The 19,992-nt window shown below is 37.8% G+C and overlaps 1 protein-coding gene across 7 annotated transcripts in view; it reads right to left on the bottom strand.

The window, feature by feature from the left end:
- LOC116463456 (Golgi-associated kinase 1B-like) overlaps positions 1-19,992 on the bottom strand; it is a 257,888-nt gene that overhangs the window by 20,315 nt on the left and 217,581 nt on the right. For all 7 annotated transcript variants that reach the window (XM_058434644.1, XM_058434649.1, XM_058434647.1 and 4 more), the window contains one exon: positions 9,068-9,282. In XM_058434644.1, coding sequence (XP_058290627.1) covers positions 9,068-9,282 — 215 coding nt within the window. The remainder of the gene's footprint in view (positions 1-9,067; positions 9,283-19,992) is intronic.

Raw genomic sequence — 19,992 nt, 5'->3', positions numbered from 1 at the left:
ATAAAAATATTTAATCATCTCAATAGCTCTCTATATATGCACCATTATTATTCCTATTTTACAGATGAGGACACCATTGCAGAGAGAGGTTCAAGCAACTTCTTGAGGTTAAATCAGTAGTAGCAGAAATGGGACTGAAATGTAGCTGACTGCAGAGTCCCAGTTCCTAACATAATACAATACAGTGATACAATACAGTGTCTCTTTGGTCAAAAAGCAAGTTTTCTACCTCCTGAATGTGTTCCTGTTATTTTATATAATCTTTTGAGAGAAGTTTGACCAAATCTTGGAGACTCAAACATTCTCTAGAATACTTCTCTTTGTCATCCTAATGGAGGTGAATTTTTGTCTAGGCAGTTTATACCCCCACGCTTCAAGAATAAAAGATTATTTGTGCTTCTCTCACATTTTACAGACCCAGTAAAATGGCATAGCCTTTGTGAATGTAGATTTGTTAAATGGGTGAAACAAAATGAATGCTGTGTACAGAAAATTAACAACTGGGTTCTGTATTCCCTTGCTCTTGCTCTGGCATCATAGAGCAAGTGATTTTAGATTGCTTCAGGCATAACTTTTCTAAGATTGTTCACAAATATCCATCCAATACATTCCTAAATACCATTTAAATGAAGCATTTATTCTGATTTAAAATAAAATTGTCAGTGTAATTGATGAGAAAGAGTGTATAGATAATAATGACTATTTACTATGGCATTCATGAAAAATGGCCTAAGTTTGTCCATTTATTTATTTATTCAATACACTTTTTTGATTGATATGTTCTATAAGCATCTGATGGCCAGGCACGGTGACTCATGCCTGTAATCCCAACACTTTGAGAGGACGAAGCAAGAACATCACTTGAGCTCCGGAGTTTAAGACCAGCCTGGGCCACATAGTGAGACTCTGTCTCTATTGAAAATCAAAAAATTAGCCAGGCATGGTGGCGCATACCCATAGTCCCAACTACTCAGGAGGCTGAGGCAAGATGATCACTTGAGCTAGGAGACTGAGGCTGCAGTGAGCTATGATCATGTCAACACACTCCAGCCTAGGCAACAGAGCAAGATCTGTCTCAAAAAAAAAAAATTAAATTTAAATTAAAAACAACTTGTATGATGGTGAATACAGGAAGTAAAAGAATCAAGATATGATTTTATTAAAAACAAGCAAAACTCCTCTGGAGTAAGATCTACTGTAAGCCAAGTCAAAAGAAAAACAACAAAGTAAGAAAAATTATTTAAGACATAGGATGGACAAAGGTTAATTTTCATGATATACAAAAACTTTTTATCAATCAATAAGAAAAAGCTACAGAATACAATAAAAAAGCACAATGATTTGAATGAGCAATTCACAGAAAGTAAAATATAAATAATCAATAAATATTTGAAAATAGAGGCTGGGTATGGTGGCTCACGCCCAGCATTTTGGGAGGCCAAGGCAGGTGGATTGCTTGAGCCCAGGAGTTTGAAACCAGACTGGGCACAATGATGAGACCTGTCTCTAAAAATAATTTTTGAATTTTTTAAAAAGTGTGGTGGCATGTGCCTGTTGTCCTAGCTACTCAGGAGGCTGAGGTGGAAGGATCACTTGAGCCCAAGAGTCTGAGGTTGCAGTGAGTTATGATCACATCACTGCACTCCAGCCTGGGGAACAGAGCGAGACCCTGTCTCTATTTTAAAAAAGGGAAAGAAAATATAATATCCTCAATATCACTCAAAATGAAAAACTGAAAAATATAAATAACACCCCATCACCATCTACAAGATTAGCAAAAATATTAATTTACTTTCCACTTCCCACAGTTGGTAAGAGAAAAGGAAAGAGGTACTTTCATACCTTACTATTGAAATTGTAAAATGCTGCAACATCTACAAGAAATTGGCCTCTTACCTTTTGCACTGTGGGAAATAAATAAATATTGAATGAACAAAATATGGAAGTCCATTCTCTCAATTGCTATCCCTGTATATATAATTTGACAAATAGTATGACTTTTGTAAATACTAACCAAATTAACTTCTAATAATGAGATTAACTTCTGATTTTAGCTTTGTGCTTTAGCCATAGCTAAAATCAGGAGCTCCAATCCTGGTGTTATAATTTGAATTAGTTCTAGTAAAGTCTTGCAGAGACCTCAACCTTATGGAGCATCAAAAAAGAGAAAGGCCCTCCCACCCCAGGCAGAAGGAGCAACAGATTTGAAATATTTATTTTTGTTGAAAACTCCTAATAGTGATTTCACATATTCTTATTCGTCCTAAAGACCACAGACAATAGGCACGATAATGATTAAAGCTGCTGATGCACTCAGAAGAAGACTGGGGATCAGCTGGAATTTGTTCTTGTTCAGTCAGGAACATGTATGAACAGTAGAAAGTTACAAAGTAAACACACATCTTGGAGAAACATCTCTCTTCCTCTATGTTGAATCATATCTCTTAGAGGCAGCAAGCATTACTACTCCGCTCAAAGAACTCTCTGCTTCAAATGGTATATTTAGAATGCCCTGAATGTTATAAGAACGGTACCAATCTTACATTTTTACTCATGCTTTTCCCTATCCTCTCAATCATTGACAGCCTACAATCCTACTCAAACTCTTCCTCCACTATTTTATGGCAAAGTGCTCTTCTCTTTTGACCTCATAAAAATTAGAACTTACATTATGTCATCCAGCAATCCTTGGTTCTATCATTCATTTCATGCACTATATTTTCTTAACTAAATAGTTTTTAAAAAACTTAGAGTGGGACAGTGAGGATAATCACATTGTACTACTTTGCTACCATTGTGGTTGTTTTCTTCACTATAACACACAATAGATGTTGCATAAATGGAGCTTCCCTCAATAGAAAATAAAATGATAAAAGCAGTAGGGTAGAATGAGATTTAGTTGAGGGGTTCAGAATTAAAATACATGTCACTAGAGAACATAAGAGTTTGTCCTCTATTCACAATAGGTTAGCTCTTAGGATGTTCATCAGCTTCAAACCTCAAGGTCCTTTCTCATAGACTTCACTGCCAGGTTCAAAATTTACTTTCCATTGTCCTTCTGATCATTCTCAGGAACTTCAATATCTCTGCTTACCACTCCCCAAACACTTGGCCTCATAGTGAGAACTTTTACCTACTTCACTCTAGGTACCTTCATTCATTCTCCACTTTATTACTATTACATTTTATCATATTGACTTGTTTCATTAACCCAAGGATAACTTGGTAGTAGTTATACAACAATGGCTAAAAATATGGAATCCACCATCAGCCAGATTTGATGATATCTCTGTTTAGGAACTTACTAGCTATGTAACATTGAACAAGTTAGATAATTGTTGAGAGACAATTCTTCATGGCATTTCTGCACATCTTAGATTTTGTTCTGCACGCATTTTTTTTTTTTTTTTAAGACAGAGTCTCACTCTGTCACCCAGGTTGGAGTGCAGTGGCGCGATCTCGGCTCACTGCAAGCTCCGCCTCCCAGGTTCAAGCCATTCTCCTGCCTCAGCCTCCCAAGTAACTGGCACCACAGGCATCCACCACCATGCCTGGCTAATTTTTTGTATTTTTAGTAGAGACAGGGTTTCACCATGTTAGCCAGGATGGTCTCAATCTCCTGACTTCATGATCCGCCCGCCTCAGCCTCCCAAAGTGCTGGGATTACAGGCGTGAGCCACTGTGCTTGGCCTCTGCATGTATTTTTAAGAGTATCAGCACACCAGAGAATATCTCCCTCTGAGATGAAGGGCAGATTTGTTTCCTGACAAAGATAATAAAGATAATGTATCCATCTGAGGCAAATATTGGGCAGCTTAGCTAGCAGCCCCTTAGAGAATGGGGGGTTTCCTAAGCTTAGAGTCTCTCAGCAGTGACATAAACACACTATCTGAAGCATTCACCAAGGCCACTCTATCACCCCAATAGAACTTGAGAGGCAAGGGAGCATAAAACTGATGCCACCTGCTATATCATAAGTAATAAAGTCATTTGTCTCTGACCCAGGAGTCTCATATCTTCTGCTAACATCTATCAACCTGTGGCAGACCATCTTGTTAGCTTCCAAGTAAAGTAAAATCCCAGACTCTTCATAGTTCTTGATAATAACTTCTCTGTGCTTCAGTATTCCTACCTATAAAATGGAGAAAGGATGCCTACTTCACAGAACTAGTACATTAATAAAATGGAATAATGAGATAATGCATATACAATGCTTAAAACCAGTTACAGCCTCATAGCAGGACTCTTGAACACTCTTTAAGGAGGCAGAACTTGGTGGCTGCTGACCATCTCCTTGCCAAGTCAAATGTCCTACTCCCCAGTTCAGTCCTTGCTGGTGTCTCTGCACCACTGACGTCAGAGATCCTTCTCTTCTCCATCAAAGTTCCTATTTCGTAGACTGTGACTCTGTACTAAACTGGTTTTCTTCCTACATTTTTGTCCTTCTGCAATTTATTCCTCCTACTCACACTCACAAAATAATGAACTAACAAAAGGATAATGTTTTCCAAATGTTCTAAGGCCATCCTAAATTTCCACAAGATACTAGTTAACAATGCAACAACGGAAAAGTTTTTTTTCTAAAATGGGTGAAAGGAAAGGGAGTAATCAGAATAAGGGGGTGGAGAAAGTCCTGAGATATTTATCAAAGGGAGAAAAGAGTCAGAAGAAAACCTTATAAAATGTGAGGAGTCACACAATTATGTAGATGATCAATATTTATTATTCTGTAATGTAGAATCTTCATGAAAAATTTGCAATAAATTTAATTGGAAAGAAAATAAGGAAAATAAGTTACATGGCCAACTGACCATTGAAACACAGTGTGGAATGTTGGAAAGAAGACACTTTTACCATCAACAGATCCCAAGAAATCCCAGCTCCAGCCTTCAGTGGTTGTAAGAACTTGAGTGAGATACTTAACCTCATCAAACCTCAGTTTACTCACCTCCCCAATGGGGTAAGACTATTCCTCATAGCTCAATAAATGGTAGCTATGATGAGTATGATTATTGCAGGATGATGTGAACCAAAAATAAAATTCTAAGCCCTCAACCAACTGCATTGACCTCTAAACCTGGGGCAATCTACAACCAATACCACAGCAATAGAAAAGATCATTCAAGGCCACTATAAACACCTTTACGCACACAAACTACAAAACGTAGAGGAGATGGACAAATTCCTGGATATATACAACCCTCCTAGATTAAACTAGGAAGAAATACAAACTCTGAACAGACCAATAACAAGCAGTAGTATTCAAACAGTAATTGTGATGGTTAATATTGAATGTCAACTTGATTGGATTGAAAAATGCAAAGTATTGTTCCTGAGTGTGTCTGTGAGGGTGTTGCCAAAGAGATTAACATTTGAGTCAGTGGACTGGGAGAGGCAGACCCACCCCCAATCTGGGTGGGCACCATCTAATTAGCTGCCAGCGTGGCTAGAATAAAGCAGGCAGAAAAGGTGGAAGGAGCTGACTTGCTGAATCTTCCAGCCTTCATCTTTCTCCCATGCCGGATGGTTCCTGCCCTCAAATATCAGATTCCAAGATCTTCAGCTTTTGGACTCTTGGACTTACACCAGTGGTTTGCCAGGGTCTCTCAGGCCTTTGGCCACAGACTGAAGGCTGCACTGTCGACTTCTCTGCTTTTGAGATTTGGGGACTTGGACTGGCTTCCTTGTTCCTCAGCTTGCAGATGGCCTATTGTGGGACTTCACCTTGTGATTGTGTGAATCAATACTCCTTAATAAACTGTTCATATATACATCAAACCTATTAGTTCTGTCCCTCTAGAGAACCCTAACTAATACAGTAATTAAAAAATTGCTAACAAAAAAGTCCAGGACCAGATGGATTCACAGCTGAATTCTACCAGACATTCAAAGAAGAATTGGCACCAATCCTATGACACTATTCCACTATAAGATAGGGAAAGAAGGAATCATCCCTATATCATTCTACGAAGCCAGTATCACCCCAATAGGAAAACCAGGAAAGGACACAACAGAAAAAAAGAGGAAACTACAGACCAATATCCCTGATGAGCAAAGATGCAAAAATCCTCAGCAAAATACTAGCTAAACCAATCCAGCATACCAAAAAGATAATCCACCATGATCAAGTGGTTTCATACCAGGGATACAAGGATGGTTTAACATATGCAAGCAAGTCAATAAATGCGATACACCACATAAACAGAATTAAAAACAAAAACCACATGATTATCTCAACAGATGCAGAAAAATCATTTCACAAAATCCAGCATCCATTTATGATTAAAACCCACAGCAAAACTGGCATAGAAGGGACATACCTTAAGGTAATAAAAGCCATCTATGATAAACCCACAGCCAACATTATACTGAATGGGGAAAAGTTAAAAACATTCCCCCTGAAAACTGGAACAAGACAAAGATCCCATTTTCCCCACTTCTATTCAACGTAATACTGGAAATCCTAGCCAGAGCAATCAGAAAAGAGAAAGAAATAAAGGACATCCAAATCAGTAAAGAGGAAGTCAAACTGTCACTGTTCACTGATTATATAATTGTATACCTAGAAAACTCTAAAGACTCCTCCAAAAAACTTCTAGAACTGATAAATGAATTCAGTAAAGCTTTGGGATACAAAATTAATGTACACAAATCAGTAGCTCTGCTATACACCAACAGCAACCAAGCTGAGAATCAAATCAAGAATTTAACCCTTTTTACAATAGCTGCAAAAAATAAAATAAAATACTTAGGAATATGCTTAACCAAGTAGGTAAAAGATCTTTACAAGGAAAACTACAAAACAGTGCTGAAAGAAATCATAGGTGACACAAACCAATGGTAACACATCTGATGTGTGTTTGGATGAGTAGACTTAATATTGTGAAAATGACCATCCTGCTAAAAGCAATCTACAAATTCAATGCAATTCCCATCAAAATACCACCATAATTCTTCACAGAACTAGAAAAAAGACTCCTAAAATTCATAGAACCAAAACAGAGTCCACACAGTCAAAGCAGGACTAAGCAAAAAGAACAAATCTGGAGCCATCACATTACCTGACTTCAAACTGTACTATAAGGCTATAGTCACCAAAACAATATGATACTGGTATAAAAACAGGCACATAGACCAATGGAACAGAATAGAGGACCCAGAAATAAAGTCAAATACTTACAGCCAAGTGATCTTCAACAAAGCAAACAAAAACATAAAGTGGGTAAAGGACACCCTATTCAACAAATGATGTTGGGATAATTGGCAAGCCACATGTAGAAGAATGAAACTGTATCCTCATCTCTTGCCTTATACAAAAATCAACTCAAGATGGATGAAAGCCTTAAATATAAAATCTGAAACCATAAAAATTCCAGAAGATAACATCTGAAAAACCTTTCTGGACATCAGCTTAGGCAAAGGCTTCAGGACCAAGAACCCAAAAGCAAATTGCAACAACAACAACAAAAAAGATAAATAGATGGAACTTAATTAAATTAAAAGGCTTCTGCATAGCAAAAGAAATAATCAGCAGAGTAAACTGACAACCCACAGAGTGGGAGAAAATCTTTGCAAACTATGCATGACAAAGGACTAATATCCAGAATCTACAAGGAACTCAAACAAATCAGCAAGAAAAAAAAAAAAAAGAAACCATCCCATCAAAAAGTGGGTCAAGGACAAGAATAGATAATTCTCTTAAGATATACAAATGGTCAACAAACATATGAAAAAATGCTCAACATCATTAATGATCAGGGAAATACAAGTCAAAACCACAATGTGATACCACCTTACTCCTGCAAGAATGGCCATAATACAAAATAATAGATGTTGGTGTGGATGTGGTGAAAAGGGAACACGTTTGCACTGCTGGTGGGAATGTAAACTAGTACAACCACTATGGGAAACAGTGTGAAGATTCCTGAAAGAACTAAAAGTAGATCTACCATTTGATCCAGCAATCCCACTACTGGGTATCTACCCAGAGGAAAAGAAGTCATGATACAAAAAAGACACTTGCACACGCATGTTTATAGCAGCACAATTTGCAATTGCAAAAATATGCAACCAGACCAAATGCCCATCAATCAAGTGGATAAAGAAAATGTGGTATATATATATACCATAGAATACTACTGACACATAAAGAGGTATGAAATAATGGCATTTGCAGCAACCTGGATAAAATTGGAGACCATTATTCTAAGTGAAGGAACTCAGGAATGGAAAACCAAACATCATATGTTCTCACTCATAAGTGGAAGCTAAGCTATGAGGATGCAAAGGCATAAGAATTATACAATGGACTTTGGGGCTTCAGGGGAAAGAATGGGAGGAGAGTGAGGGATAAAAGACTACACACTGGGTACAGTGTACACTGATCAGTTGATGGGTACACCAAAACCTCAGAAATCACCACTAAATAATGTACCCATGTAACAAAACACCACCTGTTCCCCCAAAACCTATTGAAATTTAAAAAAATCAAAATTAAAAAATAAAAGTAAACCTGAATACTAGTTCAGGCCATGATGGGAATGGGTGGTTGGGCATGCCGCCTTATACACTCTTCCCTTTGGAATTCAGGCACAGTTGACCGGCATTAACATTAAAACAGAACTTAAGACCGACAAAACAGACTCTCTTTGTAGCAATAAGATACCAGCATGACAGACAGTGGGCCCTGAAAGAAATCAAAGTATTTTACCCCAAGATGTATTTCTTTGATATATTTTGAAATGGCCCTGCCAAGCTGTCCTTTGTGCAGAAAATCTACATTCTGTAGAGAATCCCCTTCCCTTTCCAGATCTTTTTCCTGGTCCAGGAGAGATTAAGAGTCTGCCACCTCTTTAAGTCTGATAAGAACTTCTATCTGAAGCCTGCTACCTGGAGGCCTCATCTACATTTGGCCGTTAGGGCCAAAACCACAATTACTTTTGCACCAAGCTAATAGAAGTCATCACCAGCTTCATAAAAACTCCAGGTGCTGAATATTCCTTAGTGTCAGGCTAATATAACTTAGTGCCAGTCTTAGACAACTGTTTGCTTGATTTGATAAACTTACCTGTAACAAAAAATCAAAAAGTGCCATCTTGGACCACTCATGATGATGTATTTCAGTACAACCCGATTCAGGCTTGGGTACTCGGCCATTCTGCCAGCATTTCTTTTTCAGCAACTGCTGATAAGTTCCCCAGGTGAGCTTAACAGAAGAATGGGTGTCATTACTTGCTGGAGATAAAGATGCATCCCAGAGAATGATGGGGCATGGGCGGCCATCTATGGAATCAGAAAAACAAACACACTTTCAGCACACTATTGACTCAGGGTGTGTCTTTGAGCAAGTCATTCACTCTTTCACAGTCTCACGCTCACCTATCAAACGTGAGAGTATAATTTGACAATATTTTATGATCCCTTTGTCTTCTGAAGTTTTAATACTTTCATACCTCAATGCTTCCTGTTTGAAGTCTCATAAAGCAGAAAGTTATTGTTAGACAATGAAAAAAATTTTAAACAAGATACTTTATAGATGTGGCAGGAATAGGCTACTAAGCACGAATAACAACGTCCTATGGTTAATGTGGTTTTATTCCACATCTAAAAGCAGCCACCACAAAAAGGGAAAGAATCCAGACATTTATAATTGTCTATTCAATGTCTGAGTGGAGCTGCTCTTTATTTGTAATAACAACTGTCTGATTTTCTGAGGCCACATTATGATGTCAGGAAGAAAAAGAATTTTTAGAAGTCGCAAATTTGAAAGTGAAATTGTATGGTTCACACCAATCACTATAATCTCCAAAGACGGGAAAAAAAGAGGCAAGAGGTTTTTTTCTTTCCTGACAGAAACTGTGCAAGCACAACAGTGCTCTTGGTAAGGGATCATTTATTCACACACAACCTCAACAAAGTGCATTTAAGCAAATGTCAGTTCTTTAACTGCATGTTCATAGATGATCTTTTTTAACTTGTCCCTCAATTTGTTTTGTCTCACTCTTGGAAGTTTAGAAATGCAATTTCTTTCATTGCTAAACTTTACAAAGAATTATGGGCCCCAGTGAAATAATCATAAACAAGGAAGACCATGATCCAGACACATTAAACAACACTTCAAGCTTAAAACCAATAACATCATTCCCAAGCCCCCATTTCTGCCCAATAAAGTCACAAAGAGATGGTGTGGAGCAGCTTTGCTTATAACTCAAAAATCAGAATGATGCGCCTGATAAAAACAACTAAATTACAAAGATCCAATAAAGCCCACTTAACTCATTCTTAACAGGCCTGAACAACAGAGGCCTCTGAAATTACAACTGGAATGTTCAGACTTGTCACAGGAATTTTTAAAACCTCTCTTAAATAGCCTTGGATGTTCTCAATATATAACTTTATGGCCTATTAGAAACTTTTATTTTGCCACCTTACTGTCTTGCCATCTTGTAGAATTCTTATCTCCAGTCTTTAACACAGGAAACAGTCCTCCTCTCTAACCACTCCTGAGTTTGGTGTTATACTAACCTTAATAGTTTTAATAGCGTTCACTTAAATCATTCTAATCATTTGCATTCCAGTTCTGTTCAAAGAAAAATCTTTCTCCCTTTAGCCTTGCAATGTAGGCCAGGGCATGTGGAAAGTCTATTGGATTATGGAAAATATGCCACAATCATTGATACGAAACTGAGAAGAGTAGAGAAAGAAATGTGAGCTATAACAAAAGAGCTTCATTTGTAGCACTCTCTCTCTCCTTCCAATGTCTTTTTACCTTAGTAAATGATTTGGGGTTCCTGGGGCCTAATTATCTTCTTAGATATCAGATAATTTTAAATGTGTATATCCCAAGTACAATGCCAGTTTATTTTAAAAGAATAAATTCCAGGTAAAAGCAATCCATCATGCTGTGGAAGACAGCACTGGGCCAGGATAACCAAATACAAATAGAAAACACACACATAGCCTCCAAAGGTGTGTACTTCAGACATCTAAAAATAAACACCAAGAAGCTCTTTCTATCAGTGTCTTTGAACCAAAGTTATACACACACAAAGAGCACTTTGCATGCTCAGGGCTAGAAAGTATTCAAAGGAAGTTGAAACCTAACAGTGAACTTCAACACAAATCAACACACGGGTCAGAGGGACAGCAGTTTCCTCAGCAATTCATATAAGGCCTTTGGAGAAATATGGAAACGATCCACATAAACAATTGAAACCTGCTGGACTGTTTTTCTTCCCTTTAGAAACATTTGTTTCTAACTGTAAAACTAATTAAAGGTAAATCCACTCATTTCATGAAATATAGAAAAACATAAAAATGTATAGCTAAGAAAATAAAAATCACCTATAACCTCATCTCCCAGTAATTGGTTCTGTTATTTGTATATTTACCTCCAGTATTTTTCTATCCCTTTCTTTCTCATCTGAATAAGTAAACTGCTTCTAGAATTTTTTTTAAAGAGTATAACTTATGGTTAGAGCTCAGACTCTGGAATCCAACAAACTTCTGGTCACATTATGTCTTCATTTTGTAACGTTAGAGAAGTTATGTAACCTTTTTAAACCTTGTTTTTCTCACCTGTAAAATGAAGCAACATCATACATTCAAAACTGACCTTTTTAGGAAGAAATGAGTTCATGCATCTAAAATTCCCAGCATGGTGCCTAACATAAACACATGCCCCAGAAAGGTTTTGCTCTGATGATTATTACATATATACATCACATAATCACATAATTCATCAGGCTTCAACTGACCTTTACCATTTCTTGAGCATTTACTGTGCACTAAGCACTGTTCTAGAACCTGAAGCTACATACATAAATAGATAAATGTCAAGTTTTTTGCTTTCATGGAGCTTACACTTCTACCAGGAGAAAGAGGCAAAAATTATGCAAAGAAAAAAAGCTATTTGGGATCATCTTGTACGTAGAGTTTGCCATAATTATTTCACTAAATATTATACTATAAATATTTCTTTTAAATATTTTTAAATAGTACCAATTTAATCGTAATGCAATACTCTAGCCCAGTGATCAGCAAATTTTATAAAAGGCAGATAGTAAATATTTTAGGTTTTGAGGGCCTAAAATATCACAACTGTTCAACTATGCAACCGTTTAACTCCAGTGTAGCCCAAAAGCAGTCATGGACAATATATAAACAAGTGGTTGTAACTATTCCATTAACATTTTATTATGTATGCTGAAACTTAAATTTCATATGAGTCTTAACGGTTATAGCAATATCACTAATCTTTTGATTTTTGTCAATCATTAAAAATTATAGAGACTATTTTTAGTTCACAAAATAAAAAAGGACAGTAGGCCATTTTTGGCCCACAGGCTATACATTAACCCCTAATTTAGTTTATGGGTATACTGTATGTCAGTCACCATTTCTCTATTTTAGATCACCAAATTTTTGGAATGATACATTTTCTATACTAATCATTAAAAAGGCGTTCTCAAACTGCCAAAGAAAGTGTTCGGCTGATAAGTATAATTGGTTTTCAATTAATAGCCTATGTTTTTCTCCCAATCCATCCATTTCCCCTCAGCAAAATATTTTGAATGCCAACTATCGCATAAAGACATTCTTTCCTGCCCTGCTAGAAATCAGTGCACCTCAGGAAAGGGGATTTCCAGAGAACAAGAAGAAAGCATGGTGAGCAGTAAGACAGACTGAGTCACAGATGGCTGTGGTTCCTTTCCACATACAGGCCTTCTTACTACATATATGTGTGTGTGGCCCTTGCAGGTAATAATAGTAGTCAGTATAACTCCAGATCTCAGAGCAATGAGTCCTACTGTGAGGAGAACTCTTTTAATATATGGCTTTTGAAAGAATTAAATGAATCTTGATGGATTTGAAGAGATGACAGAAAAATTGCCTCTGAAAACAGGAAACTGGTTGAAGCAACTTACCCTGAAGTGTTTCAGAGATGAGAAGCATTCATCTCTCCACATTCAGGTTTGTCAAAATGATGCAGTACTGGACTCTCTAGAGAAATCTCAACAAGTGAAGAGATAAAATTCTGTCACAGTGGTGAGAAAGCGGGTTTTAAAAGATATGTGGGTGTTCATGTGAATTAAAGGTTATATAGCTGTCCTAAAAAATGAGACTTGCCAGGAAAGCTTCTTTTTTCCTGAAATCTGAATATTTCTGCTGAATTTTGATGCTCTCCCAAGTCATTTTTTATTCAAAAACACAAAGAAGACATTCTTCTGAGAAGACGAACATGAAAATTCACTTAGAATGAGTGCTTTATACAATCTTCTTTGTCTAGATTTATTAAATGCCCTTCACTTTGAGCACTGGCTGAGCGGTTTTGTGGAATTATAGGTGAATGCTAAGCATGTTGGGTGGAGCTATGAATGTCTGTGAGCATTTGTCACTGAGCAAAAATGAGAAGAAAAGTCTTGAGCTCTGAAATCAAAAGTTCTTTCTCTTGCACGGGCCATGTTCCAAGACTCCTTGTGAACCAGATAAAAAGCAAGTGACAGTCCAGCTCAAGTCCTTCATTAAAAACAACTCTATAATAGCCATTGAAGAAAACAAAAGCCAGTCAAACTTGAGTGGCATCTTTGTTATAGGAAGCAAATTCTGTTGGGCCCCATCGCAACTGTCAACAATGCATTGAAGGAAAACTTTAATGCGAAAAGAAATAAACCTCCATAAGGTTTCATGATTTTTAAAAACAGTAGGTGGGGAGGTAGGAGCCTGTAGATTACACAGGCATAGATTTTACATGGCCAAACAAGTCCTGAATCTAGGGACTTGTCCTGGAGCAAATTAAAACCACAATAAGATATGACTTCACCCCTGTTAGAAGGGCTATGATCAAAAAGACAAAAAGATTACAAGTGTTGGTGAGAGTTTGGAGAAAAGGGAACCCTTAGCACTGGTGGTTGGAATGTGCATTAATACAACCATGATGGAAAAAGGTATGAAAGTTTCTCAGGAAACTAAAAATAGAATTACCATACTAACCAGTAATCCTAATTCTGGGTATCTATCCAAAGGAATTGAAATCAATATGCCGAAGAGATGTCTGCACTCCCATGTTCACTGCAGCACTATTTATAATAGCCAAGATATGGAAGCAACCCTAGGTGTCCATCATCAGAAAATGGATAAGAAAAATGTGTTTTGTTACATAAACTTAATGGAGTACTATTATTCACCCTTTAAAAAGGGAGAAATCCTGTCATTTGTGACAACATGGATGAACCTGGATGACATTATTTTAAGCAAAATAATACAGGCACTGAAAGACAAATACTGAGCATGACCTCACTTATACATGGAATCCAGAAAAGTTGAACTCAAAAGTAGAGAGTAGAATGGTGACTACCAGAGGCTGAGAGAGGGGGTTAGATGGGAGGAGGGTTGATCAACAGGTACAAAGTTTCGGTTAGACAGGAGGTATAAGCTTTAGTGATCTATTGCACAGAATGGTGACTATAATAAATAATAATACAATGTATATGTCAAAATTACTAAAAGAATATATTTACAATGTTTCACCCCCAAAAAAACCTATGATTTGAAGAAGCCTAAAAAATAAATTAGTTAAAATTTAAATTAAAAAAAAAGTAAGGTGATGGATTTTTAAATTAGCCTAATTTAATAATTCCACATTGTAAACATATATCAAAGAATCACATTGTGCCCATAAACATATACAAATATTATTTTTCAACTTAAAATTAAATTAAATAATAAAAAAGAAATAGATCTCTGGGTGATTCAGAATACGTTTCATATATTTATTTATCTAACTGTTTTTCACTTCATAGTTTGTTTTCTCTAGGCCTAACTGAGTTAAAATAATCTCCATACTTCCTCAGGAGTTAGCTAAGTGTGAAGTCAAGGAAGCAGGAAAGGAGAATGTCTTGTGACTTCATTCATCACCAACTACCTAAACAACCTAAATCGCCAGTTCTCCTCTGAAAACAAAGCGTTCTTCTTTGTTCTGACAAATGGGCAGTAACTTCTGCTTTCTAGGTCTGCCCTGAACTTCCGCTGTATAAATGGAAACTCCAAGACTCTTCCTGTCTCAATATTCCACTTTAAAAAACAGGAATCAAATTTGACTTCAGACAGTGGTGATGATGTGGTCACTGTGCCAGACTCTACAATCACATTTTGCAGATGAAATCTTGGTCACATCGGGGTGACTCAGTCCTGGGCGATTTAGCATTTGTTAATCCAGTTAAAGGAGCCATGAATTCCTGACTTCAGTGACCTTCTTACTTCTTACAGTGCAAAGCCCATGACATCACTCCCTTTCTTCAAACCCTTCAGTGACTCCCTATTTTCTTCAAGATAAAGTCCAGGCTCCTTGCAGGACATAAAACACACTCATTCTCCACTTACCACAGCTTAACTCACATCGTACCCCCAAACCCTAATCTGTTGTTTTTCAGAGCTATTTGCAATTTCCTGAATACACTCTGCTTTCACACGTTTTTCATAGTCTATTCTCTCTATACTTTCTGCACCCATCCCATCTCTCACACCACCCACAGTGACTTTTAAGAACCAGTTCTGGCATTACCTCTTCCAAAAGTACTTATAATTTCCCACTCAACCCCCTACACACACATTCTAGGCTAAATTCTCCCTCTTTGTGCCTACAGGGCCTCCTAAAAATATCTCCATTGAGGTTTTTATCACACCTTTTTTGTAAGGTAGGTTTGCTTCACTGTCTCCTGTCTTCCAAGCTGAGAGCTCTGAAGAACAGAGACTACTTCTTAGTCCTCTGGATCTCCAACTTTTGATGCAGTGTCTAGAACAAAGCAAGCACTCAAAAATTCTGAATGCATTTTTTCAGAATCCCCCAATGTTCATGGATAGCTCTTAGAGTCTAAGGAATGGTCCATGGACCCAGAATAAAAATTTGCCTGGCATGACATCCTAGTAAGGTGTAATTTCACTGTCTTCACTCAATATGAATTGGGAAGGATTAGAGAAAAGCTTGAGACATAGAGACAGGGATGTGCAGAGGTTTTGATGCCCTCATTCTGTCCAGCTTGTGCTCAACTATCCACTCCCATGTATCTCTTATATACTGGGACAATGAAAATAGGGGTGGTGGAAACACTACTGCCTCTCTCCTTCTGACCCCAGATCACTATCATGAGAAGGGGAACAGTTAGGCATCATGGCTACACTCAGGAATCAGGCGACAAGGCAATGGGAAAAGTGGTTGCAATTTGGATGGATGATTAACTGGGAAAGCCCCAGGCTGCAGTCATCGGAGGCTCACAAATGATGTGAAGGGATAGTGGGAGGCAGTACGGCACAGCTTTGAGGAATGAGGCTATGGAGTCCTCTTGACCCATGTCTGTATCCCAGCCCTACTGCACGCTACCTGTAGGCTTTCAGGGAACATATATTATTCTTTCATCCTCAGTTTCCCCTCAGGAAATGTGTACAAGATCATCTGATGCAGGGGACTGTTGTGACATTTAATAAGATAATGGATGCAAATTGCCTAGCACTCCACAAATAAGAGATCTCGTTATTATCCACTATAAGCTCCAAGGTCCTTCTTTAAATGAAAATTTTAGGCGCCCATTTATTCTACTCAAGTAAACATCAATCTAGACAACCCAACTAAGAAAATCTAAAGAAGCATATCACAAAGAGCTACATCAGCTTAGAAATGGCGTGAAAAAGGTAGCATTCAAGAGTGTTAGCTGGGCGCAGTGGCTCATGCCTGTAATCCCAGCACTTTGGGAAACCAAGGCAGGTGGATCACGAGGTCAGGAGTTTGAGACCAGCCTAGCCAACATGGTGAAACCCTGTTTCTACTAAAAATACAAAAATTAGCCGGGCGTGGTGACAGGCACCTGTAATCCCAGCTACTCAGGAGGCTGAGGCAAGAGAATTGCTTGAACCCAGGAGGCAGAGGTTGCAGTGAGCCGAGATCGCACCACTGCACTCCAGCCTGGACAACAGAGCAAGACTCTGTCTCAGAAAAAAAAAAAAAGTGTTAGTATGCGTTAAGCAATATTATATTTTATACATATTAACTCATTTCATTCTCATGACGGCTCTAAGGTAAGTAATGTTATCATCATTGTTTTTATTATCATTATCCCTATTATGCTAATAAAATATAAAGCACAAAAAGATTAAGTAACTTATCCCAGGTCACCTAGCTAGCAAGTGGCAGAATCAGGATTCACCTGCAAGGAGTCTACATTGCCCGTCCACACCCCCAAACACAAAGCTAGTTAAATTACAAACTGTACCACTTTTCCCTAGTACCTGGGGCAGTGCCTCACACATAAAAATGCCATTGAATTGAATTGATTACAAACACATTGGAACTGTAACAATTCTTTTTTAACTTAGGTAGAAAGAGCTATCTAGCACTCCTGCACCTGTGTAGTCCTTACATCAACTCAGAGACAGCAGCAGATTCACTCCCACTGAAGAGCCCACCTCTTTGAGCTTGGGAAGGTGCTTAGTGAATCCTCACATCGGTGACAGGAAGATTTCCTCCAGAACACTGAACTCACACACGGCCCTCTAGTGTCAGTGCCACGAGAGCAGAGATTCCTGACTGTTTTGTTCACTGATGCAGCCCCAGTGACTAGAATAGTGGCTAGCACATAGTAGATGCTCAATAAATACATGTTAAAGGAAGAAAAGATAAATGTGATCCTATAGAAGACAATAGATTGCATGGAGTTAAGGCACATGCATCTCTTATGCTGTGGGTACTGTGGCAACCATTAATCACCCCTTTTATCCCAACAGAGTGTGGGACCAAGGACGAATTACAGAAGCACAGCAGAGAAGGTTGCCTGGTTCCCCGTTTGCCTATGAAGTTATGTAGTGAGCAAACAAGAGGACACTGGAGCACAGCGCTGCTTAGAGCCGAGGCTCAGTAAACTTTTGTTCACTGATGAATGAATGTATTAAGCTGACCAGCTCAATTTGATTCATAAAGAAATAGCCTTAGGGCTTTTCTGAGGAAGAACACAACATACTTTCAATCCAACTGTTTAAAAAATAAAACATGATTACACACTCCTAAATAAATATCTTCAGAAAGTTTGCCTATATGTCAAAGATTTCTAGGATTTGGAAGCCAGTATGTTCCCAAGTTGTGAGGACATCTGTGTTATTCTCAACACTCCCTGAAAAACGACTGTGTCCTTACCTGAGAGCCTGAAACAATATAAAATGCAAAGCTGCCATCCCCCTGCCTCGGCAACTGCACATTCATCCAGAACTCACAGTGTTGCTCACATAGGCTTGAAAAGAGAGGGAAAAACATGCCATATATTTCTCCTACTTTATAATATGAAGAGGCAATACAACTTGGAAAACAGTGAGCAACTTGGGATCTACAATGAATTTAAATGGAAGTTTGTGGGGTGCCTGCAGTTTGTCATCTAAGCAGCCTTGACATACAGAATTCCTGGAACTAGGCTACCTTAATTCAGTCTGACAGCTTTGTGGCAATAAAGCAGCATCCTAAAAATAAAGCATACATAATGCATCTTCCATGCTGGGCATGAAAAATAGTACAATGCTTAAATGGTACCAAAATGGTGTCCCTTGAGATTCATTCACACTACTGTGCAGACTACAGGGGAAGCTCTGGCAAAGCTGCTAAATTAAAGATCACAGAAGGGTGCTGGGTTTTCTCTGTTTTTATTCTCTTGATTTTTACATGGACATAGTCTGTTTTGTCTAATGCTAGATAAATACTTTAAGATATTTTCGCTTTTTTAATTATCGAAATGTATCAAGACCACACAGTATCTGGTGACTTTTACAATAATTTGAGACTCTTGCAAGGACAATTTGGCAGAAAACAAATATGTTCATCACATTAATACACGTGATTGTTTATGGTAAACAAGAAAATCTGGCAAGCACTGGCACCTTGGCTTGCATTAAAAAAACTTGTGGCAGTGTTCACAATGATACATCAATACTGCATTTGAGTAAAAATATTGTCAATATTAGATTATTGAATAGAAAAAAGAAATTAAATAGAAATGTTGGCATAGTGGTAAAATCAGAAACCATCATGCTAAAATGTGTACATTTTTGACATTATCCCATAATTGTAGTAAGTTATATTTGTGAGGTAGTGTGGGTTAACAGAAGCAACATGAGGAAACTTCAGTGTCAGAGACAGAATTGGGCACAAATTCCAATTTCATTGCTCTCTAGGTAGGTGACGTAGGGCACATTTTATAAGCTCACTGAGCCTCAGGATTCCCCTATTTAAAATAAGAGTAATATCTGCTGTGTAAAATTGTTAGGTGGTATAATAGACAACATACATCAAATACAATGTAAATACTATGTGATACATCACACTAGATTCTTTGTCACAATTGAAAAATACTTCATTATTGCACACAAACATTTTAAGGCCCTTTGATGCTATATTTTAATTCATTTTAAGACTTCCTACACAGAAACATATAGGATGAAAATCTGCTCCAGTGGTAACTGTTGGATCTTATATTGTGGCACACTGCTGGCTCTGCCTAATGACTATCTTGCCCTTCCTTAAGTGCACCCTTTTCATTTTCTAGGATATCTTGGAGCATAACCTGTCAGAAAATAGTCTATTATAAAGTACAACACCAGTAAGTCCACTAATTTCACACATCTTTTTGTATTCAAGAAGAATCATCTAGAACTCATCAAGTCACACAGTCATGATCTTGTCCCAAACTAAACTGAGCTAGCTGATTGGATCACCCACACCAGTTCCGCCAATTTAGAAAAACCCTAAAGATGAGCTTTGCAATTGGAACTCTTTGTCTTTTGACTAAATCAACAGAGAGCTTTATGTGAAAGGCTGGGGCAGGCAGATCATTCAAATCACAGCATTTGATTCCTTTTTACATCTCCCTTTTCACATCACATATCCATTTTATAATTACTCTGGGCCTCAACTTCCATATTTGTTAAATGTTTGTCAGTGTCCCCAGGCTCTATGACATC

The sequence above is a fragment of the Hylobates moloch genome, unplaced genomic scaffold, assembly GCF_009828535.3.
Source record: "Hylobates moloch isolate HMO894 unplaced genomic scaffold, HMol_V3 SCAFFOLD_37, whole genome shotgun sequence".
Classification (NCBI taxonomy): Eukaryota; Metazoa; Chordata; class Mammalia; order Primates; family Hylobatidae; genus Hylobates; species Hylobates moloch.
This window is presented reverse-complemented; position numbering and strand designations above follow the sequence as displayed.